The following is a 24,395-nucleotide window of genomic DNA, read 5'->3' as shown; positions in this document are numbered from 1 at the left end:
AGAGACCTAGATATTGCAAAGCCGTAAATCCCCATTTCAATGCAGTCTGAGGGATTTCTACAGCAAAAGACTAGAAGGCATAACGTTTTGATGCCACCCACTTATTAGAAGCGTATCTGGCTCCTGCCCTTAGAAAAATATGGCTTGAATTCTGTCCCGAACTTTGGAAATGAAGCAGATGGCCTTTTTGCGGCGTTGTCGTTGACTCCCCGTTTTGCTGTGCTCAGAGTGAGTGAGTGATCCAGGGAAGACTGCATTACCGGGTTTTAGCGCAGAGTCCTCTGCCTGTCCTTTCCAACTAAATCTACATAATTAGAGAGAGGGAAATTGAGACTGAAGAAGACGGAGCAGCGAAGTGAGTTTCTCCTGCAATGACCTTATGAAACTTAGCGGGAGCAGCAAACAGTCGGGGCCCCGCTCACTGCAGTGACAAATGGAGCTGATGAAGTTTGTGTGCGAGGGGGATGGAGGGAACCAGTTCCTTAAATTTGCGGCTGTCTGTGCCCACAGTCATCCATCAGTGCTGTGGTGTTTGCTTATGAAGTGCCCTCTCCACTCACCTAACCAGCCAGCCACAGCCAACTACCTCTTGGACGGACCTTTTGATTACAGTAAAACCGTTGCCCCATTTTGTTCAACTTTTTCCATCCTCATCTTACTTCCTTTATGAACAAAGTACATACTTGATCCACTGATATGGCCGACAGACAATAGCCCTCAAGCTCCTCTTTGGTCACTTACAGTGCCTTCAGAAAGTATTCATACCCCTTGACTTATTCCACATTTTGTTGCATTACAGCATGAATTCAAAATGGATAAAATATTTTTTGTATCACCCATCTACACACAGTACCCCATAATGACAAAGTGAAAACCTGTTTTTATACATTTTTGCTAATTGATTGAAAATGAAATACAGATTTACCTAGGTATTCACATCCCCTACTTTGTAGAAGCACCTTTGGCAGTGATTACAGCTTTGTGTCATCTTGGGTGTGTCTGTAGCAGCTTTGTGTCATCTCGGGTGTGTCTGTATCAGCTTTGTGTCATCTTGGGTGTGTCTGTATCAGCTTTGTGTCGTCTCGGGTGTGTCTGTATCAGCTTTGTGTCGTCTCGGGTGTGTCTGTAGCAGCTTTGTGTCATCTCGGGTGTGTCTGTATCAGCTTTGTGTCGTCTCGGATGTGTCTGTAGCAGCTTTGCGTCGTCTCGGGTGTGTCTGTATCAGCTTTGTGTCGTCTCGGGTGTGTCTGTATCAGCTTTGCGTCGTCTCGGGTGTGTCTGTATCAGCTTTGTGTCGTCTCGGGTGTGTCTGTATCAGCTTTGCGTCGTCTCGGGTGTGTCTGTATCAGCTTTGCGTCGTCTCGGGTGTGTCTGTATCAGCTTTGTGTCGTCTCGGATGTGTCTGTAGCAGCTTTGTGTCGTCTCGGGTGTGTCTGTATCAGCTTTGTGTCGTCTCGGGTGTGTCTGTATCAGCTTTGTGTCGTCTCGGGTGTGTCTGTATCAGCTTTGTGTCGTCTCGGGTGTGTCTGTATCAGCTTTGTGTCGTCTCGGGTGTGTCTGTATCAGCTTTGTGTCGTCTCGGGTGTGTCTGTATCAGCTTTGCACATTTGGATTTGGGGATTTTCTCCCTTTCTTCCTTGTAGATTTTTTCAAGCTCTTAAATTAGATGGGGAGCGGTGGTGAAGAAGACTTTCCACAGATTTTCATTGGGATTCAGGTCTGGGTTTTAGCTGGGCCACTCAAGGACTTTCACATTCTTGTCCTGAAGCTATTACAGAGTGGCTTTGGCTGTATACTTGGGATCACTGACCTGTTGGAACGTGAATCTTCGCCCCCCAGTCAGGTCATTTTCACTCTGAAGCAGATTCTCATCAATGATTTGCCTGTATTTGGCTCCATTCATTGTTCCCTCTATCCTTACCAGTTTCCCAGTCCCTGGTGCTGAAAAGCATCCCCATAGCAAATTGCTTCACGGTAGGGATGGTGTTAGACGGGTGATGAGCTGTGCCTGGTTTTCTCCAGACATAGCGCTTTGCATTCAGGGCAAATAGTTACATTTTTGTCTCATCAGACCACAGAATCTTTTGCCTTATGTTCTCAGAGTCTTTCACAATGCCTTTTTGCAAACTCCAGGCATGCTGTCGTTCCTTTTTCTCAGGAGTGGCTTCCGTCTGGCCACTTTCCCATCAAGCCCAGATTGGTGAAATGCTCTAGAGACTTGTCTTTCTGGCAGGTTCTCCCATCTCAGCCAAGGAACTCTGTAGTTCTGTCAGATTGGTCATTGGGTTCTTGGTCACCTCCCTGACCAAGGTCCTTCTTGCCCAGTTGCTCAGTTTGGTCGGACAACGAGCTTTAGGCAGTCTGGGTAGTTCCATATTTTTCAAATTTCACATTGTGCTCTTGAAAACTTTCAACACTCTCTATAAATTGTTTGATACCCTTCCCAAGATATGTGCCTCATAGTTTCTGCTCTGGCGTGCATTGTCAACTGTGGGACCTTCTAATCAAGAATGCGAGGCGACCATCTCTGTCAGCGCCATTGCATGAGGGAATCTGTAACTCCCTATATAGACATGCGTGTTTCTTTCTAAATCATGTCCAAACAATCAAAGTTGTCGTGACGTCTCAAGGATGATCAAAGGAAGTTGGATGCACCTGAGCTCAATTTGGCATGTCATAGCAAAGGGGTGTGAATACTAATGTATAAATTAGATTTCATTTGAAATAAATTAGCAAACATTTCTAAAAACACGTTTTCACTGTCATTATGGGGTATTGTGTGTAGATGGGTGAAAACTGTATTAACATGTTTTCCACCATTTTGAATTCAGGCTGTCACACAAAATGTGGAATGAGTAAAGGGGTATGAGTAACTTTCTGAAGACACTGTATCATCAACGTCTCTTTGTCTCAGTATAACCATTGCCTCTCAACTGGCCTTTGTAATAGCGTAGAGCGGTAGAAAATAACCGTGCCTCCATATATCATTGCCATAGCATATCATCACATTGCCATAGCATTGAGTAGACGGTTCCATTTGTAGACTTTTGTTTTCCTAATGACCTTGTTGATGTTATTATGAGGTCTGGTTTGTTATCCTGAGGGTGCACAGTAATGACATTTACAGCTCATGTTAATGTAATGTTGTTCTCTGTGGCTTCTCTAGAGTGTATTCATAGGAGTAAAGGGGCAATCTGCAGCTAAAACAAAGTGTATCCTTGCAACTGTTTAGGTAAAAAGATGAGGGATGGACAAATGTAACCACTATTTCTATTTCGACCTCAGAACATGGTTTAGGGAGTATACTCTTGTTCTAATGTCTGCCTTTGCTGTTGGCCAAGTCTAGCATTTTGCAATGGGTCATGTAGGCCTACCTACCGATGTACCTGGCTGTGTCAAATTGAGCCAGTCACCTCTCTTGACAAGGAAATGCTGCTTTAGCCTACTACAAATACAGTCCAGGGATTACTGTATTGTCACACAATAGGATACTTCATGTTGATTTATGATGTGAAGGGATTGATTTAGAGGTTGTCCAGCTTTCTCCCTCATTATGAATGTCAATAATGTCGTATCAATTCCTTTGACACCAGCTTTGTTTTTAGCCAACCTGCATCACCGTGGCAGTCCGAATGCATTTAAATAAGGTCACCTTATAGGGGCAATCAAAAGTTGAAACAATAACAAAGGCAATTCCCTGCCCTTGTTTTGACAAAAAGCAGAGGGAAGGGGCTGGAGAAATGGGGCTGGAGAAACGGGGCTGGAGAAATGCAACTACTCTCAGATTCAGAGACAGAGCTATGGATGTAAGGACTGACCATCCATGATGTCACAATTATAGTTTTGTTTTGAGGTTGTATAGTGTTTTTGTTTAGATTAACTTTAACATTGAAGTAATATATATATATATATATATATATATATATATATATATATATATATAATGTATTTATTTATTTCATTTTTTTTTCACCAGGTAGGCCAGTTGAGAACAATTCTCATTTACAACTGCGACCTGGCGGAGAGAAAGCAAAAAAAAACTGCGTCAAAAACAACAACACAGAGTTACACATGGGATAAACAAACGTACAGTCAATAACACTATATCTGTATATATATATTTGTGGTTCTGGTGGGGTTAGACAGTTAAACTAAGCTCATGATGCATTTATGTTCTATTCTTCAAGAATCAATACAGTATCTTCTATTTATAACTCCAAAAAATAAATGTAGCAACTGCAGATTGCGACTTTAAGGTCAAAAGCATTATTTTAGCAATTTAAGCGCATGATCATGTGAACTAAAAGTGCGCGAAATTAAATGACAGGTAGTCCTAAATCGACTGACTATGGTCATGACGCTGTGCAGATGATTTCAGCACCACGAGCGCAGGAAGAGCTCCACACTATTTTACATGCTAGTGCTTAAGTGCGTGCACGCATGTGACGACTAATAGAAAGTAAGTAGGGGTTCAAGGCGCATATAGGTACTGTATGCGGACTCAGTTTTTCGCCTAAATATATTATCCAAAATTGTTCCGTTTATTGTTCGCGTATCTGTTGGTATACCCTTTATGTTCTACTGTAGACGTTTTAATTTCCTCTACGCCTTTCAGAAGCAGAGGAGCCTGTAGGAGGCGATGTAGACTCCAGTGAGGAATGTGGAACACAGATGTGCATCCAGTGTGTGTGAGAGAGAACCATAGACTGTAAAAAGAACAGAGTACAGCTTTTGCATTGTGTGCTAGGCTACGTCATTGTGATCCCCGAGAATTCTCTCTGCTCCCCACATCGTCACTCACAGACCGGTCCTCGACTCTGAAACGGCTTCGACTAGATAGTATCACCAGGTAAGAGATTAAAACGTATATTTCCCCCTCAAACAGTCTGAAATAGATACGTTCATATTGTTCTCTTAAATGTCTGTCTCTTGAAATTACCCTACATCAAGGAAATGCTATAAGTATAGTAGTAGTCTATGATATAAGCCAATCTCAATGATCTCATATTGATACTATTCACATGGGAACTTTTGCGGTAAATTTATTGGAATTGAATGATGTCTCTATCGTTCAAATACAATAATAATTCTGATTTCTATTAATTGGACCCATGAATGTGTTATCTCAAAACTGAAGCGCAATTACGCACGACTAATAGTCCTTTCAATTATTTAAATAATTTAATCGGGCGTGCCATGAATGGTGAGCCTATACACGGAGGGCATATATGCTACTGTATCCCCCCTGCTCAATGTCATTGGCGTATTGTATAGTAACATTTTGCTACTGATCTCAAAGGGGTTTTAATTTCCATTTAGGTCAATCTAATGGGACAATCGAGGCGTTTGATTCCATTTGCCTCGTCGCACTGAGGTTGGAGAGAAGGACATTAGCCTACCACCACGAAGTGAAAATCAAACCCCAACGAAATGACAACCAAGGAGTCAGAGAATGTGGGTCTCTCCATACCACTGTGCATCTACAACGGGGCTTCCCAAACCAACGGCACCTGCATGGACCAAATGGACCGCTTCTTCCAGCCATTCTCCTCTACCTTTGCGCTCATGGTGCTGGTGGCCATGATCATTGGGATAATATTGGTTTCCCTGGCAGCATTTCACTTTAACAAGAGGAGGATGAAGAAGAGGAAGATCCAGCGTGCCCAGGAGGAATACGAGCGTGACAACCGCAGCCCGTCCACCAAGACGAAGAGAGAACCCACGAGACCATCCATTATTGTCCGACCGTCGCCTCCAGATAGTGAACACCGGCCACACTCCGTTGTCCAAAATACCAGTTGTCACATTCAGGAGGACCCTGGTACCTTACCCATTGCAAATAATGAGTCAGAATTGGATATGGCACACATTGAGAAAGGAAATGGACAAGTCCTGGAAACGGTCATCTTGTCTTGATAACGCTGCAGTTGAAAATGTTGGGACTTTGTAAATAGACAACATGTCCACGTTATAGTTCAGGTGTAACTGACTGAAAGAAACTCTTAACATCAATTTGGGATTAACTGGGATAAGCAATATGGCACAAAAACAAACACTCTGACCTCAAGGAACTATGGTTGCCATTTCATCATAAATCACACTGAGTGGATTAATATCTGTGCCACGTGTATAAAAGTAGAATAATTCAGTATATTATAATACATTTGTGGGATAATTTCAGCAAAGGACCATTTGGTAAAGTATTCTACATTGAAGACAGGCTATGCGTGAAGGATAATGATGCCCACTAGAAAGAGCGCTGTCCATGGTGCTGAAATGTATATTCATGTGCCGCTAGCACATTTCCTTGTGTAGATGTAAATTGCTAGTCGTCCTTAAAGTATTCTAAAGTATTTATTTCTACAACTACTATTCTACTCCTGGACTTGCAAATTTTAGAATTAGATTTCTAACTAAAGGCATTTTCCCTAAAAGTTCATTCAACCTTTTTAAAAGTAACTGTCCAGTGAAAATCTCACTTTTAAAAGTTCATATTCTGTTATCTCATACCCAAATAATGTTGTTGACTCATCCTATACACGTATGCGACCAAAGCATAAAAATACACCTCAAACTTGTTTCTCAAACAGACCATTTCGAAAATGCTTGCTATTTCCTCACAGAGGATTATGTCATCCTCCTGAGGAGAACGAGCTGGCCAATCAACAGTCTACCCGCATTCATATTTTTCAGTGATATGCGCACAATTCTGTTGTTGGGATACACCCACATCATTCCAACATATAAAAACATAGTATTCCTTCCAAAAAAAGGTTAATTAACTAGTTCAATCATATAAAATAGAAATCTGGAAACACTGGACAGTTACTTTTAAACCAGTACCACATAACACGATTGACTTTATACATCATTCAGTAGCTACTGTCAGGCTTGAAATGGGTGACATAGCACATTTTCTGGTGACCATGCATTCCTCTTAGTGTTAATCCATTTTATTTTATTTCGACAATGCTTTCAAAAGAAGAGCAAGTAGATGTCGGAAGATGCCTTGAGAGGAACTAGACTCCGATTGGCATGTGCTATGTATGGCACCGTTTCCCAAAGTTTTACAGGAGCTATCAAATAAAGCTTTTAAGTCATGTTTGAAAAGGTTTCACAATCCTACTTCAGGCTTTTGGCTTTGTTAAAAGTGTGGCAAGAGGCTTAAGTTGTAATTTGTTGCAATTAGTTAGTGCAGACTGCATTTAAAAAATAGACTCAAATCATTATTTTCAGAGTTACATAGTTTCATTTAAATGACGTATTTTTATTGGTAGTTGATCATCTGCGTTTAGTTTGTAATAATGCACTCTTACAGATGTCATGAACTTTCATGTGCCAGGTGGTAGCTGTGGGTCTTAATATAGCACTTTCACTATTTATAATGTATCCTCTGAAATGTAATAAATCGGGAATCATAAACAAATATTTCTTATCGCTTTTTGTCTTTGTAATGCAAGTGACATTTAGTCTATTTTTCTACCTCAAAACAAACCGAATATTTTTTAAATATGTAGCCTGTAACATAATTTAACATTGTGACGCTGGAAAACCCCTATGTGTTCTGAGCTTCACTTTTGAGTGAATCCTCTCAAAAAACCTTGGCTCTACCCATAACGACAGACCTACCCTTGACTTAAAGCCACGTCCACCTCTCTTCTGATTGGCTGGCTCATTGGGGAGTTGAGTGAGTTGAGTGCTTTGACAGGTTCTCCTCTAAGAGGGGTCTATGGCGGCGGGCCAGGAGCAGTCACTCCCAGTGAGACTTGGGCCCATGGCCAGGTGCCAGGAGGGCATGTTCCTAATTGTCTCCTCAAAGACAAGCCCTAGGTCTCTCATCCCTGGCTGGGCTCCAGCTCCTATTGGACATACTGCTGCTGGGAGTCTCTCAGCGGAGCTGTCCCCAGACTAATCTCCTTGGGGAGTGTGGGGACAAATAGATCCCTGCTATTTACTCTTTGTGATTGAATTTGCATTACAAGGTTATAAGGAAAGCGAAAACTCAAAACGAGCTGCATATTTAGTTGATGACTTTTTAGTGCTGATATGTGTATGGACAAGTTTGAGCTCAATGGATTGGACAAAGGAGATGACCTCAAACGGAAGTCTGTCCAATTTTATCGGTTTAAAAATGCACTTTTCTAGGTGTTTAAAGCATACTGTACATTGTCTGGAGTGGATACCCACCCTGTCCATTACCACCTACCTGGTGGGTTGAATGCTAAAGCTTCTATATAGTCTGTTCCAGCATGTTGCATACCATATTCCTCTGTCAAAAGCCCTGCTGCTCATCCTTAGGGGATGCTCATTCAAGAATGTTCAGTGATATACTATTCACCTGCCCTTCACAGGCAAAGCCCAGGGAATGATTTATGAGCGAAGCCCTCAGTGAAGCGGTAAAATAAAAAAAAATAAAAAAAGAGGGCTCGATAGCACGACACTCAAAGATAAAACTGAGATCAGTCCTTGCCAGGCAATTTAACAGCCGTGCTAAGTGAAGCCTTGGTGTGGAGAAAAACATCCATCCAGTGTGAAGGCAACATGAGTCAGGTAGGCTGAGATTCTGGAAAGACATTGCCTGGGGGACAGAGGTATCACTCCTGACACTTGTGGGAGTAGAGTGCCTGTCGGGCAGACGCTGTCCTGCCTGTGAGCCCAGCTACCTGCAGTGACGTGAGCCGCCTCCCCAGCGAATGGGTAGCCAGGGAGGGCAACTGCCCCCTTACAGGGCCCAATGTATATAAAACCCTGGGAGTCTGTATGCCTGTGACTATAGCACTCTGAGCTTGGACACCCCAGCTTTGAGGCTGCTGCTGCTGCTAAAATGTCTGAGACTAACCTGAGAATCAGTGGGGGGGCGGTGAGGTTTGGGGCGACCTATGGGGGCAACAGGCTCTTCTCTGGGGGCAGGAGCGGTGGAGGTGGCGGCGGAGGGGCTGGAATGGCCCTCTCCAGGTCTTTTGGAATGGGCGGGGGTGGAAGAGCGGGACTCGGTATGAGAGGAGGGATGGGGCTAGGCATGGGGATGGGAATGGGCGGAGGCCTTGGGATGGGAGGAGGCCTGGGGATGGGAATGGGGGGAGGCCTGGGGATGGGGCTAGGAATGGGGGGCGGAGGAGGTGGAGGCGGTTTTGGGATGGGAATGGGTGGACGTGCCCTGGCTCTAGGAGCCGGCGGTGGAGGGGTCAGTGCAGCAGGGTTCAGGGCTGGCGTGGCCCCACTCAGGGCTCGCTTGGGCGGCCGGGTCTTCAAGATCGGAGGCTATGGCTTCAACCCGTCTTTCCTGAGCTCCACCACTGCAGTGGGTGGTGACGTGGGTGTCAGCCCTGTGCCAAGCATCGACCCCTCGCTACCCTCGCTCGACACAGTCCAGGTGACCCGCCTAAAGGAGAAGGAGGAGCTGCAGGTCCTCAATGACAAGTTTGCCACCTTCATTGACAAGGTATGTAATGAAAATATTACTCTTCATACAGGCAGTATCTTTAATGTCTATAATCAATAATCAGTGAAAATTGATGTTGGTATTTAGCCACTATGCTTCATTAATTTGAATCCATCTCAGTAATATTTTAAGTGCACTTTAAGAATACAGTAATTAGCTATGCTTCTTATTCATGCATAAATATGGTCCCATGTGTAAACTCAATATTTGTACAGGTGCTTGAACAACCAAATTAATTAAACTATGTACTACTGCTTGAACAAATTAATTAACATTATGTTGATCAGTATCCTCTACCGATCAACATCCTCTGAGGGTGTGACATTTTATAGCCTAGGTGGATTTCTCTTACAGATGTGGATTGACCTATGCATAATTTATGTTTGTGCTTAAAATCAGTTGAGGATAGTCTTAGATTGTCCTGGTTTTGAAATTGATAGCAATGCTCATGTAGGCAGTCAACATTGTTATCATGCAAAAACATTATGCATGTATTGGTTCTACACAGAGTGTACAAAACATTAGGAACACCTTCGTAATATTGAGTTGCACCCCCTTTGCCCTCAGAACACCCTCAATTCGTTAGGGCATGGACTCTACAAGGTCTTGAAAGCGTTCCACCGGGATGCTGGCCCATGTTAAACCCAATGCTTCCCAGTTGTGTCAAATTTGCACGAGGTTCTTTGGGTGGTGGACCATTCTTGATTCGGATGGGAAACTGTTGAGCGTGAAAAACCCAGCAACGTTGCAGTTCTTGACACACTCAAACCGGTGCGTAGGGCACCTACTACCGTACCCCATTCAAAGGCACAGAAATGTTGGCTTGGCCATTCACCCTCTGAATGACACAATCAGTGTCTCAATTGTCTTCAGGCTTAAAAATAATTATTTACCCGTCTCCTCCCTTTCATCTACACTGATTGAAGTGGTTTTAACAAGCGACATCAATAAGGGATCGTAGCTTTCACCTGGTCAGTCTGTCATGGAAAGATCAGTGTTCCTAATGTTTTGATCTAAATAAAAAAAGAACAGGCCATTAGAATGTTCTGAACATCAATACCAATCAAGCTCATTGAAATTCAGACCCATTCTTGGAGAGGAACAACAGACTGTATTTCTATGTTGTAAACCCAATAGAAATCTATTTGTGTAGTGTATTCATCGATCTGGCCTCTCTCATGGTCTGTGGTCCCCAGGCTCGCTCTCTGGAGCAGACCAACGCTGTGTTGAGGGCCAAGATCGCCATGTTCACCAACCCGGACCAGAGCGGCCCTGCCAACACCTCCATCCTGCTCACCTCTGCCATCGGTACCTACAAGATCCAGATTGATGGCCTGTCTGCCACCAAAGAGGCCATTGTTGCTGAGATTGAGCACTACAAGAGCACCATCGAAGATGTCCAGAGCAGGTGGGTGGGGTTAGGGTAGATTACCTCACAAAAGTGGCGCCATAATGAAATAAACATTGACCCTATAATACGCAATACAGTAAAGTTAAGTGTCCCCACAATACCTTACAGTGAATCCACAACACATTACAGTGAATCCACAACACAGTATCATAAAGTGTGGGTCTAGTGTTAGTCACTAATCTGTCTGCTGCACCAGGCCTGAAGAGAGAAAGCTCTCAGCCTCATGTAGATGTGGTGACTTTGCTTTATAATTACCTCAGCAGATCAAGTACACAATATATTACCCTTTAATCTCACAAAGCAGAATTGTAGACATCGATGATATATGAAAGCTAATGCATACATTTGACATAAAACCTTCTATTGGTTTTATATTGAAAGGTTTGAGGAGGAGACCGTCCAAACCAAGTCATTAGAGATGGACTGGACCACATTAAAAGAGGTATGGATACATCATGGTGTTATCAAACTACCAAAGGATTATTCAAACTATTGAAATAATGAATAAGATTATGTTATGGCTACTAAAACCACCACTCCCATGCTTTAACAGGAGGTAGACAATCTCTACATGAGCATTTTTGAGCTTCAAACCAACATTGGCGGACTGGAAGATCAGATTGGTCTCTCAAAGCAGGTGTATGATGCTGTGAGTACATGATGACAAAGTCTTTTACTGGAAAATTCTTGCTGAACTTGCGGGGAGGGGTTGAACCAAGGGGAGGGGTGTTCAGTGCACATTTAGGCTCTATAAAATGAGCAAACATGAAAAATTGTAAACGTTTCCCCCCTCTTGGTTCACATTTGTATTAGAATTGTACATATGCACTGTTCCTTGTCTGCTCCTGTACTACACCAGTAAAAGCCTTCCTCCCTGAGCCCTCTGGAGATGATCCCTTGCCCAGGCGCTGCATTAAAATGTCTCCCCATCAATTATGGAGATTCAGACAAGCTGACAGTCAGCACTCAACACTAAGCACTACTGCTTCTCTCTCTCTCTCACTCACTAAAATCACCCAGATGATCACTGCTGCAGAACCAGACCTTTCATAAGTGTTCACAACATTATGGATTCACATTACACATCCTGTGACTCTCTCAGTATCGTAAATGGCATAATTGGTACACAGGAGGGACAATGTGGGCCTATTATTCTAACAACACGGTTGCAGTAGATTATAGTATATATGGGGATCAACAAAGAGTAGGGTACATTTACCAAAGCGATATTGGAAAGTGTTCAAATAAAGGCAACATGCCCAACAGATGTTGTGCCGTGTGTTTTCAGAGTTCAATTGTGAGTCTCAACACAGTACTACGCATATTTTAAAAGCTGTATTATGTTGCCATAGCCACAAGGAAGACTAAAACAATTGCACATTAGACATAACACATTTGCTTTGTGTTGTAGAAAGTGAAGGAGGTGAGGAACATCATGACGGGTAGTGTGAGGTCAGCCTTCTCCATCTCGGTGGACAACGCGGCCCAAGCCCAGGACCTGACCTCTGCCCTGTCGGACGTCAAGTCCCACTATGAAGCCCTGGCCCAGCGCAGCAAGCAGGACGCCCTTGTTTCTGTGCAGGACAGTGTATGTACCCTTCAGCGACCGACAGTATCTAGTCTGCATTTTGTCAACCAGTCTATTGGCCCATCAACTTTACATTGTATTAACATGATAATCTCAAGTCTGTCAGGCATCATCTAAAGATAACTAGTTGCAAAAATGATTACTTGTTTTGCAAACACCATTGGAACCAGTACAACATTCATTATCTCTCATTCCAATCTGTGTTGCAGTCTCCCCCAAGTGGATGTTCTTAGCATTGCACTCAGAATACACTATTTTAGCCTACATTGCCTTCCAGCATCCAACCCCAAATCTTATGTTTATTTCTCAAGTTTGCGTAGACTAAGACTAGTGAAGGCACCATGACAATGTAACCTCCTTTTTCTTATTTCAAACCCCAGCTCTCCATGATGTCCATGACGTCCCAGCCCAGTACCCAGACTCTGACCCAAACCAAAGAGGAGCTGCGCATGTACAAACTGCAGATCGACTCAGTACAGAGGGAGATCGACAGACTCAAGACCCTGGTAGGAACATGACCTTGTCTACCCTGAAATTATACAGCCTCAAAGAAAATGTTTCATTGATTCCATAAATGACAGTATGAGGGTAAGTATCCCACTCCTATCTCCTGACAACCTAATGCTTGCCACAGTGTTTTAATACGCAGGACTGATCTCTCCCGTTGTAGAACATCCAGATGGAATCTCAGGTGGATGAGGCAGAGTCCCACTCCAGCTCCCACACAGAGACCTATCAGGAGCAGGTGCTGACCCTCAAGTTGCAGCTGGATGACATCAGAAAGGTAAGGATGGGGTACAGAGTCCTCCACAAGTATACACCAGTAAAAAATACAACTCCTATGAGCCACTTTCACGTGCAGTTTTTAGGTGCAGCATAACCCATGAATCATGCTCTTCTTACAGCAAATAACACACTATGGTCAAGAGTACCAGGAACTCCTAGCCAGTAAAATGTCTCTAGATGTTGAGATCACTGCATACAAGAAGCTTCTGGACAGCGAGGAGAGCAGGTAAGAGAGTAGGGTCTCATACATCATCCAGATGTTCACCCATATAAGTGCTGATTGACGCTCTCTGAAGTTCTATGCCCGTCTCTATGATAGTCATGTATTTGTGATGAATATGGTTTCAGACTGAGGTCAGGAGGCGGCGTGACCGTGCACATGTCGAAGACTGCCATTGGAGGAGGGGGAGGTGGGGCTGGCCTGGCCCTGGCCCTGGGAGGAGGCGGCGGCGGCATGGGTCTGGGAGGAGGAGGAGGCGGCGGCGGCATGGGTCTGGGAGGAGGAGGAGGCGGCGGCGGCATGGGTCTGGGAGGAGGAGGAGGCGGCGGCGGCGGCATGGGTCTGGGCGGTGGCTACAGAATGGGCGGAGGCCTAGGAGGTGGCTTTGGAGGGGGTCTGGGCAGTGGCTTTGGAGGTTTTGGAGGAGGTCTGGGGTTAGGAGGAGGTGGAGGGTCTTTCGGAGGCGGGGGATCCTTCGGAGGCGGGAGCAGCTACATGTCCTCCAGCCTGAGCAGCAGTGGACGTGAGTACAGCTCCCATCTCTATGAACTAGTTTTACTTTAATCTGTAATGCCTCCTTTAAAACAATACTATTACTGGCGCCATCTTAAAGGAATATCACACTCCAAAATATCACAATGTCAAGATAAGTCCATGTCACAGGCCATCCACAAGCTAAAATGAATGGAAAAGCACCATGGTATTTCCAGATTTGTTGTACGTGTCTTTCAATTTATTTGGGTTGGGGCGGCAGGTAGCCTAGTGGTTTGAGCGTTGGATGAGTAACCGAAAGGTGGCAAGATAAAACTGTCGTTCTGCCCCTGAACAAGGCAGTTAACCCATCATTGAAAATAAGAATTTATTCTTAACTGACTTGCCTAGTTAAATAAAGGTTAAAATAATAAATTAAATAGCAGGGTCTACACAACTTATTGCTTGGGACATGGACTCATCATAGAGGTCTAAAAATAAGTTACATTTGGGAGTGTATTGTCCCTTTACCTTCTGAGATTCAACCATAGATAATGAGACTTCCAACTTCATTGGCGGAGGGCTCAGCCAATCGTGCTATTTTAAAATGGATTGCCTCAATGGTGTTGGCAGTTGCCTTAGGTCATGTATTTTTAATCCCGTGGCCTTTTGGTAGGCTGTCATTGTAAATAAGAATTTGTTCTTAACCAGCTTGCCATGGTAAAGGTTACATTTAAAAAAGACTAATGGGACAGATGAGTTTCTCTATGGGTGCAACGCAGACAATTCCTCATTGGACCACTCTTTCCCTTCCAGTCTCTTCAACAGTGTACTGAGGACAAACCGGACCGACCAGAGAATCTCCATCTACCTACATTGAGATGGAACCCTGTTTTGGCAGAATTACTAAGAAAGATCAACAGTCTCAGATTCTGTTGTGTGACTTGCCATAATGTAACATGTTTAATATCAATAAAAGCAGTGTTATTTCACCATGTGCAACACATTCAATCGGCTTGAGGTCTACTAGCATAATCCCCAAGGCCTGGATTCAAGCCGACTATGCTCCCTTGTTCGCAGAGAACGCATGCAAGGAAAATGGCGCATAGACAAAGCAATGACCAATTATTATTTGAATACTTATCAGTTCAGTGGCTTATGAACACTCCAGAATTTTGCATAAGATTCACACTGGTGTGTTGGGATGGGGACGCAAAGGGAACATACAGCCTAAGGCCACAAACAAACCTCACCCTTCCTTTGTATGAAAAGGATATCAATAGGAGCTCTTCGTAGAGCAAAGTTACAAAACCAGAGCATGAGACCCCATCTTCACAACCACAGGCTCTCTTTCTGGCCTAAGTACACACATATAGTCCACTTTATTCTCCTCTGCCTCCCTTCTTCTGTTTGCCTTCAGGCTGTGTCGTCTTGGCCTTCTTGGTCAGACCCTGTCCAGGTGTCTCTCCTCCTCCTGGTAGTTTCCTCTTGATTTTGTTTCTTTTCTTCTTTCCTCCCTCTGGTTTCCCCAAGGGGACTGTGTTGGCATCTGCTGCCCCCTGCTCAGAGACAGGCAGTTGCTTCTTGCGGTTCTTTCTCTTCTTGGTCTCGGGTAGGAATCCTTTCTTCTTCTTGGGAGCGGTCGGCTCAGCCTGGTCTTTGGTTTTCCTGGTTCTGTCCCTTTTGGGCTTTCTTTTAAAGGTGGAGCCACAAAACATGGTATTAAAGCAGGTATTTTCAAAGTGGTGTCCACCTCTAAATATATAGAATGTAATCTCTTTAATGAATATTACTAACAGATTAAACATGTTCTGTGGATCTGTGGAATAGAGTACAATATTATGAATATACAGTTTGTGTTCCTAACAATGGTCTGCCTGGGAGGCACACAGGGATATTGGTATCAATAGGCCTGTATTCCCCCAAAATGTTTATTTTTTAACATAAATCACAGTGCATTTAAAATGGCAAAGTTCTCTCGCTGCCTCATGGCAGGATATTTGCTTTAAAGCTGAACAGAATCTCTTCCCCATGACAAAACATGTAGAACTGCAGGAAATTAGCTTAATCTGCAACATTCTCTCCGATGCCAAGAGGCGGGCTTTTAAAATGTTTCTTCCCAGGGCCCGAGACTTGGTTCGTCTGACCATGCACTGCCGAAGTAGTACAACTCCTTGTATCTCACTCCAGTTGTGTTTTAATTATGAGGGAGTCCCTTATGAATTGGGTCTCCGGCCCCAAACAGTTTGAGAACCACTAGCCAAGCTGCTCTGTTGGCATACTGGCACAGCAGGTCTCTTACCAATTATCTGAAATAGTGGAAATGCTCAAAGTTTCAACAGTACTCATCCCCCCCAAAATAGCTGACATATTCAGTAGGTCTCAATGATATGAGTATTGTTGGTACAATTATTTCCCAATGACATGGCACTGTAACAGTAAGCATGTGGCAGAGTTACTCACATGACTCCAAAATGTTTCATAACAGCCCAGTAGGTGTCCTCCATCTGTCCAGTCTTCCTGAAGCCCAGAACCTCTCTCATGGACTGAAGAACCTTTTTGAGGGGCTCCAGATCCACAGACAGCTTCTGTAAAACACAGGAGACAAAAGTAGGTTAAAGAATCTGGAAAGTCAAATGATGGGGGGGGGGTATTAAAGGGATAAGTTGCTTTACCTGCTGGTTGACAGTTTTGACCAGGAAGAGACCGAGCTCCAGGGCTTTGACCAACTTCTCCTGGACCACCTTGTTCTTACCAGTCTCAACTACAGTCTCCAGACTCTGAGGGGAACATCCACAACCATATCAGTAACAAATCAGCAGCTCCAGGGAGAGATGGGTAATGTACAGTATCATCCAAGTCAAACCTAGAGATTAAACTGGATGAAAAACATTGTTAAAGTTGATCCGTTTTTAATGTAACATGCTTTTGAAGAAAGTTTGGGGTCGTACGCACATCCCAGGCGGCACCTTAATTGGGGAGGACGGGCTCATAATAATGGCTGGATCGGAATCAATGGAATGGTATTAAACATGTTTTCAATGTGTTTGATAGCACGCCATTATTATGAGCTGTCCTCCCCTCAGCAGCCTCCTGTGATGCACATCCTAAAATAATAATGGAAAAGAACAGGGAGGGCCCCACACACTATGGTCCCAATTTACCACAATATGATTTTTCCCATGCTTTGCAGTAATGATGTGATATAGAGATTGATTCCTGTGGTGTTTCACACAGTGACATGTTCTCTGATGTCTAAGCTTGGGTGAGGTGTTTGATGCCTACCGCTGCCACACGGCCCACCGCCTGCTGAAGCAGCACTGCCCAGGGGTTGCCTGCTAACAGCTGCTGTACCTCCCTGCTCTGCAGCCCCCGCAGCACCATGGCACTGGCCTGGCTCTGTGGAACACACACGCATACAAAATGAAACACTCAATGGGAAGATGATTTTGTGCAGATCAGTGGTATTTACCGTCAGTCTGAAAGGATCATTGGCTGGGAAGAGTGTGGTCCGTCATCACTGTATTAAAACTAGAGTTGGTAGAAGTTGAACCTAACTACTGGTCCAGGGTCAGATGCTTCTTTTTACTGGTAATTGTTGAGGTGGAGCCTACTAGTCTTACCTGTTGGTGTTCTCTGACTCCTGTTGTGATGTGTTCCACTGCGGTCACCAACAGGTTCACACACAGAACCTACACACAACACAAGATAATCAACCTCCAACAGCATCACGTTACACCAGCCAACAGACTTCTTAACACTAGTTGTGGGGATTCTAGAAAGCACAGAGCAACAAGAGGAAACAACAACGCATCTTCAAGTGTTTATGCAGTCATTTGAATCAATAGAGAGCAGTGTGGATGCAGTTGTTGTTGACTCACAGGGAAGCGGGTGAAGAGGTCGACAAACATTAGGCCTGACAGAGGGCTTTTCCTGCGCGTCATGAAGGAGCAGAGTGCCCCTTTAAAGATGGCCGACACCCTCTCCACGTCCACGTTACCCATGAACCTCAGCTGCAACACCGAGATTTCAGCAGGTTGGTTTCATATAAAAGATGCACTAATAGTAAATACTCTGCGTACATTAAGGTTGAATGCTAAGGGTTGGTTAAGGAACCATTGTCACTGTAGTCAACTCTGAAAGGTAAAGAGGCTTACCTCAGTAGAAGTTGTTGTCTTGCCATCTGCTGAGGCCCCGGGCGCCCCCCCTCTCAGCACCTTGACCAGGTACAGAGATGCACTGAAGAAGTAGAGTGACACTGAGGAGTCAGACAGCTTCTGGGTTTTGGTCATGAGTTTCTCCAGCAGGTCGTGGAGCTCCCCCTGTCTGTCGCCTACGGTCTTACAGTACTGCTTGGCCCGGCACAGCTGGTTCCTGGGAGTAGGAGAGGACGAGGGTGACGTTGACTGATCAGTGTGGCAGAATAATACTGGAAACTGTTGACATAACATGATAATCTGTCTCCCCAGAAAGAATACATCCGTCTTCAATGCACCTGCATATGACAAGTTGTTCTTTCGAGGTGCATAAAGAGAAGTAAAGCACAAATCCTGTCTCATATCTCTAATACATTGCGAGGTGTTTTCAGTATTAAAGGAAAACTCCACCCCAAAACGTTAGCAATCAAGTTTAAGAGTACATGTGTTCCTAAATTGAAAAGTGTGGAACAAAACACATTTGGGAGCACAATGAAAGTATTTGAGGAAGGAGGTTGCCGTGGCAACAGCGGAGAGCTCCCCCAATGTTTTTGGCATGGAGAGATGATAGAGCCGACATGACACATTGGGCTGGGCGATATCGTCTTTTATGGTATTCCGTTATGGCTCCACGTACTGGTATGGATTTTTACAATACCGTTGAGAAAAAGGTATTTTGATACAGTACTACATAAATAAAAAGTTTTACAAATTGCCCTACTTCACTGTCAGTTTTGTCCTAGTATGGTTGAAAATAAATCAAATCAGAATGGAGAAATACCACTTAGAATGTATTTGTTGCCATCCTAGGGTCATGGCCTACTCATAAAACATACCAGTCAAAAGTTTGGACACACCTACTCATTTAAGGGTTTTTCTTTATTTTTACTATTTTCTACATTGTAGAATAATAGTGAAGACATCAAAACTATGAAATCATGTAGTAACCAAAAAAAGTGTTAAATCAAAATATATTTGCGATTATTCAAAGTAGCCACCCTTTGCCTTGATAGCTTTGTTGTTTGTCACTGGCCTACACACAATATCCCATAATGTCAAAGTGGAATAATTCTGTTTTTCAAAATGTTTACAAATTAATAAAAAGCTGAAATGTCTTGAGTAATCAACCCCTTTGTTATGGCAAGCCTAAAGTTCAGGAGTGCAAACCACATGTTCTTACTCTGTATGCAATAAGTGTTAAACATGATTTTTTTTTTTTAACTACCTAATTTCTGTACCCTACACATAATTGTAAGGTCCCTCAGTTGAGCAGTGAATTTCAAACACAGATTCAAAGACCAGGGAGTTTTTCCCAATGCCTCGCAAAGAACGGCACCTATTGGTTGATAGGTTAAAAAAAAAGCAGACAATGAATACCCATTTGAGCATGGTAATGTTATTAATTACACTTTGGATGGTGTATCAATACACCCAGTCACGACAAAGAAACAGACGTCCTTCCTAACTCAGTTGCCGGTGAGGAAGGAAATCACTCAGGGATTTCACCATGAGGCCAATGGTGATTTTAAAACAGTTTGAGTGTAATGTCTGTGTAACTTTTCAAAGGGTCTGGAAAGCTGTGTAGTCGCTGCCAAAGGTGATTCTAACGTATTCGAATGTATTGACTCCGGGGGTGAATACTGATCTAATCAAGATATATTAGTGTGTTATTTTTCATAAATGTTTTAACGTTCAAATTTTTCTTCCACTTTGACAGAGTATTTTGTGTAGATTGTTGACAAATAAATAAATAATTAATCCCATTTTTGAACAACAAAAACATCAAGGGGTGTGAATACTTTCTGAAGGCAGTGTATGTGTCTGAAGGTAGTGGGTATGTTTCTGAGCCTGTGTGTCTCTAAAGGCACTAGCATGACGTACTTGAAGATGTCTGCGGCCTTGCGGAGGAAGTCCTGCTCCTGCTGGTCGCTCTCGGAGCTCATGCCGCTCTCGATGACGCTGAGCAGGGGCTCCACCATGCCCAGCACCAGAGGGCTGCTGCCCTGCCTGGCCAGGAACACCTCCACCAGGTCCAGCACCTAGAACACAGCATAAGACCAGGGTCAGCACCCCATGAACATAGGGGGACCATCACCAGAAGAACAAGAGAGGCAGTGTTAGAAATAGCACTGCCAGAGTATAGTGTTTCACCTATATTAATTTAGCAGTGAAATCATTGCCACCACTCCATGTAAAAATAATAAATATATAAATTACAAAGAAAGATAACGGAGCTATATACATTTTTTTTTTTTTTTACAAGATCATCTTTGAGAACTAACAATAACCAAAATAAAAACTAGACAGTCGGGTTGAATTTTTTCTCTCCAAAACTGTCATTGCATGAGGTCCCGATTGATTTTGTAATGTTTAAGTCACTCAGATAGCATAACAACACAGCATAAGCCATGGCAAAATGTGCTTTAAAACAGCAACATTTTGCCACTGCCGACTACCACACCTTTCACACTTACAACTCTATCCAAACAGGCGAGATCTCATCTTGTCATGTGAATACCTTGATCTTGAAGTCTCTGACGAGGGTCTTTTCCTTTTTTAGCTTGTCCTTCTCATCCTTCTTGGCCTGCATCTTCTTCTTCTGTTCAAGGAACAGTCCTGCGATGCTGCCGTCCAGCTTCATCATGGCTTCATCGTCCAGCTCGTCATCATCGCTGCCGTCCTCTTCAGTGGCCTGTGACATGCAGCAAGACCCGGTCCAGTTAAAATGTCTAGAACAGCGCTGTGTATTAATGTCTCTGCTTTTGAACCCCCCCCCCCCGATTTCAATGAAACCGCTAGAATCTTATCCAGAGCGACTTAACACAAAATGCATTTTAAAAAAATAATCTTGAGCACTATAAGTGAAACCTTCAAAAATAAGAGTAATGTACAATCCCAGAGCTAGAACAAAAGACCAATCACAAGACACCTACCAGAGCACCCTGGTTCTGTAGGACCTTCATCAGCTCAATGCGGAAGTTCTGATCCACCTCGCTCCCCTCCTCCATGGCCTCACCTTCACCCTCATCAGAGTCGTCGTCTGATGCATCCGACTCATCCTCATTCTGGAGAAGCAAGTAATACATATATTTACGAAGAGTAAAAATATAAGCAATAGCTGTTACTGGACACTAAACAATACCCCAAAAAATATATAGGCAACAATGTTTTGGGCTCATTCTAATTATTATCACATTCTAATGGGAGAATTATTTGGACCTGCCAGACTAAATCAACTGGATGCGTGCATGGTGATAATAAAGCCATGAATAGCGGTAGCTTCACTCTCACCATTTGAATCTCTCCATCACTGTTTTTATCATGAGAAAGCGTGCAAAAACCAGGTTCCTTTTGTAATGGGAGGATTTGTATAGAAAGCCAAGTTGATGTCAGCATTAGATGCTGTCGTCCTCATAATAACCGCACATGGTTTTACCACAACACCTTTCAATTGAAGCGGCAGAGAATAAATGAAAGTGGGCACGTCTCACAAAAACGGAAATCGTGGATAATAAGGGGAGCAGGAGAACTTCTAGATTGGCTACAATAATTACAAGGCAGGCCTTTTCCAGTACTTGAATTTCTGAGCTCCAAATTCAAGTAGGCTACTTCAAGCCACTTGTATTGTTTAAAATTGCAGGTGTAACATTGACACCAAAATGTATTTGTCATGTTATTTCATTACTATATCATATTGAGAAGAAGCACACTAGGCAATGTCATTTGTTGTCATCATATCCAGAATAATTCATAGGAATAGAGTTGGGTGTTACGCAATAGTCTATCCTACACAATTGCGCACAGTATACTTGGTGTACAATCCGAGGCACAAAAACATGAACTCATTTGATGGTTTCCCTGTTAAATCTAACGAGACCCTGCTGTAAAACATGCAGACAACAACTGATGATCAACATCAACTCGCTAGGGTTATTAGATCCAACGTGGATCCTGACAACTGTCTTCACAAACACCTTTTTTCCAGCACTTGGGCGTTTGCGTCGCATACGTCATCACAACAGCTGTTTGTCACTTGACTGTCATTCAAAACATTCCTTCCTGGATCAGATGATTACATGTGAAAATATCACGGTGTAATTAAACAGCTTGACAACAAATGCACATCCAACCGTGTTATGCAGAATTATTGAAGCACGTTTAACGACAATATCGATTTAGGTTTTAAGTATCAAGGTAAGGTGACTCAGAAGCCTTCTATTTTGCAATAGCATACATTTTGGGGGATTTGTGTGCCCATGAAAACTGTTTCACCTCTTAACATAAGCAGACATGAAATGTTAGGTAGTTACACTGCATTTCTGAGATCTCTGTACAAAAAACAGTGACGGCTAGATACAGGTTTCTTACAGGGCTCAAGTTCGATGTCTAATTTAACAGATTAATCCTTAATATATAATATGACGACAACTTACACTGCCACAAATGCAAGGATTTTGGACAAATCCGTCAAGACACCAACCAAGAGAAGGGGTCGTCTAGCTATATTCAATAAAATGTCAAACCTATGTTCCCCCTTATATATCTTAATGTAATGACATGGGGGTAAAATGGCTAACTATTATCAATGAGTTCTCAATAGCTGTAACATGTTGTCCAGTATAGGAAATCCTCGCTGGTACCCTAGTTTATAGAAAAACCCTGGTGTAGATTTGTGAACGTGACCAGGTGTGAAAGAACTGAACTGACCATCTCTTCGTCGTCTTCATCCTCGCCTTTCTTTTTTTTGTCTTTCTTCTTTATTTTGTCTTTATCATCCGTCACCACTATGGAACTGTCCTCCTCATCTTTATCTGGGTCCAGAACCTTAAAGACACAATGAGTCAAATGAATGGACATTCCTGTAATATATCAACATTTACTTTCGCAAATCAACAGAAGTTTTACCTTCAGTGAACACTTTTATGCAACATTTAAAAACCACAGCTCTGTAAGAGTACAGTATTCTCTAGTCTGGGAGACTTACATCCAAGATGGCGGTGAGGGCTCTGGCGGTGACGTGGGGACAGATGTTGGAGAAGACAGTCCTGCAGACGTGGCGGATGTGTCTACTGGGCTGGGACAGGAGTGAGAGCAGGATGTCCACCACCACCTCAGCCCAGTGGGGCTCCTCCTCTCCTGCTGCTGCAGAACCTGGATTAACAGGACATGTGGTTACAGAGACATCCCACCAAAGGCTACCATACTGAACATAGAGGCTGGTATTTATACTAACCTTAAGCCGGGTGTACACTACACGACTTTCAAAACCCTGACATCGCTAAACCTCACAATAAACGACCATCTTCCCTGTAGTTTTTTTTTGTCATGCAAATGTAGTGGTGCGCACACTAAATGATCTGGCAGACGGGGGTCACACACTACAAGATTCTTCACTTGGTGTTGAGGATTGTCGATACCAACCACGCTGTCCGGCGAAAACACTGACGTGATTAGACGACCTGTGGCTCAAAGTAGCCTCAAATGTTTTCAGTCAGACATTCACTCTTACCCTACAGTTGAAATATCTAGCCAACATTTTTAACATTGCTTAGAGCTGTAACGATTTGGCACTTTGGCTTTGATTAAGGTACAAACAATCTAGTAGTAGTCATCGCTCCTTCTTGAGTCTACACATTATGGGTAATGTGAAACGACATCATCTCACTGGCATATTCTCTGGCAAGCTCTCATTGGCTATTGCTCATCACCGTTCTCAAAACTTGTCATTGCAGATTGTGCCAAAAAGAAGAAAAAAAACATACTTGAAATTTTTGGGACGTCTGGGACTGCTCAAAAACAAGATCGGTAGCCCTCAGATTTGAGTCTCTGACCCTCTCACATTTAACGAGCGGCAGTAACGGCCCCACGCCTGAGTAGGCAACGATATTGGGATTTTGTCTCAGATTTCAAAAACTTGTCCGGGACAGCTAAATCGGGGCCAAAATCGTGTAGCGTACACCCGGCTTTACTGTCACTGTACAACTGTGAACTATGGGAAATAGCTAAATATATGTTTTTCAATATATGGAGAATGAGTAATTCTTTCCTTGTCACGGATTAAGACTGGGGTGGTTTTGGCAAACTCAACTCTTCAGTAAGATTCGGTTGGCTCCGACACATTCTCTATGGACATGTGGTCTTACCGGTTACCGCCTTTTTCTTCTTGGACTTCTTCTCTTGGGCTTTTTCCATGCAGTTCTGCAGATCCTGCATCAGGTCTACCAAATCCTCTGGAGCCTTTACGGTACAAGCAAACATGTATACATAAACGTGGGATAAAA

The 24,395-nt window shown here is 43.4% G+C and overlaps 2 protein-coding genes across 6 annotated transcripts in view; one reads left to right on the top strand and one right to left on the bottom strand.

Moving 5' to 3' along the window:
- The window catches only part of LOC109892846 (myb-binding protein 1A-like protein), a 57,387-nt gene that overhangs the window by 24,384 nt on the left and 8,608 nt on the right, over positions 1–24,395 (bottom strand). Inside the window, exons 14-26 of one of the 3 annotated variants that reach the window (XM_020485659.2) lie at positions 24,258–24,351; positions 23,099–23,265; positions 22,822–22,938; positions 21,048–21,179; positions 20,633–20,806; positions 19,996–20,153; positions 18,076–18,292; positions 17,800–17,931; positions 17,542–17,610; positions 17,204–17,317; positions 16,594–16,698; positions 16,382–16,506; positions 11,118–15,610 (exon numbers count right to left, since the gene is read on the bottom strand). In XM_020485659.2, the coding sequence (XP_020341248.1) occupies positions 15,301–15,610; positions 16,382–16,506; positions 16,594–16,698; positions 17,204–17,317; positions 17,542–17,610; positions 17,800–17,931; positions 18,076–18,292; positions 19,996–20,153; positions 20,633–20,806; positions 21,048–21,179; positions 22,822–22,938; positions 23,099–23,265; positions 24,258–24,351 (1,914 nt within the window). In that variant the 3' untranslated portion in view covers positions 11,118–15,300. Of the gene's footprint in view, positions 1–11,117; positions 15,611–15,653; positions 16,228–16,381; positions 16,507–16,593; positions 16,699–17,203; positions 17,318–17,541; positions 17,611–17,799; positions 17,932–18,075; positions 18,293–19,995; positions 20,154–20,632; positions 20,807–21,047; positions 21,180–22,821; positions 22,939–23,098; positions 23,266–24,257; positions 24,352–24,395 lie in introns of those variants that run through there. The other 2 variants (XM_020485661.2, XM_020485660.2) reach the window with 2 other exon arrangements.
- si:dkey-183i3.5 (thread biopolymer filament subunit alpha) lies at positions 4,286–14,913 on the top strand. Of its 3 annotated transcripts, none has more exons than XM_031826747.1 (11): positions 4,286–4,459; positions 4,616–4,849; positions 5,320–9,442; positions 10,639–10,850; positions 11,235–11,295; positions 11,407–11,502; positions 12,265–12,441; positions 12,822–12,947; positions 13,112–13,225; positions 13,347–13,453; positions 13,576–14,913. In XM_031826747.1, the coding sequence occupies exons 3-11, from the start codon at positions 8,825–8,827 to the stop codon at positions 14,009–14,011; spliced, it is 1,947 nt and encodes a 648-aa protein (XP_031682607.1). In that variant the 5' UTR covers positions 4,286–4,459; positions 4,616–4,849; positions 5,320–8,824; the 3' UTR covers positions 14,012–14,913. The 3 variants fall into 3 exon arrangements, with proteins under 3 accessions (XP_031682607.1, XP_031682606.1, XP_020342458.1); XM_020486869.2 differs by having other exon boundaries at positions 4,306–4,849; positions 13,576–13,970; positions 14,735–14,913; XM_031826746.1 differs by having other exon boundaries at positions 4,286–4,849.

This window comes from Oncorhynchus kisutch, linkage group LG6 (genome assembly GCF_002021735.2).
Source record: "Oncorhynchus kisutch isolate 150728-3 linkage group LG6, Okis_V2, whole genome shotgun sequence".
Lineage (NCBI taxonomy): Eukaryota > Metazoa > Chordata > Actinopteri > Salmoniformes > Salmonidae > Oncorhynchus > Oncorhynchus kisutch.
Note: the sequence above shows the minus strand (reverse complement) of the source record. Positions and strands in the feature narration are given on the sequence as shown.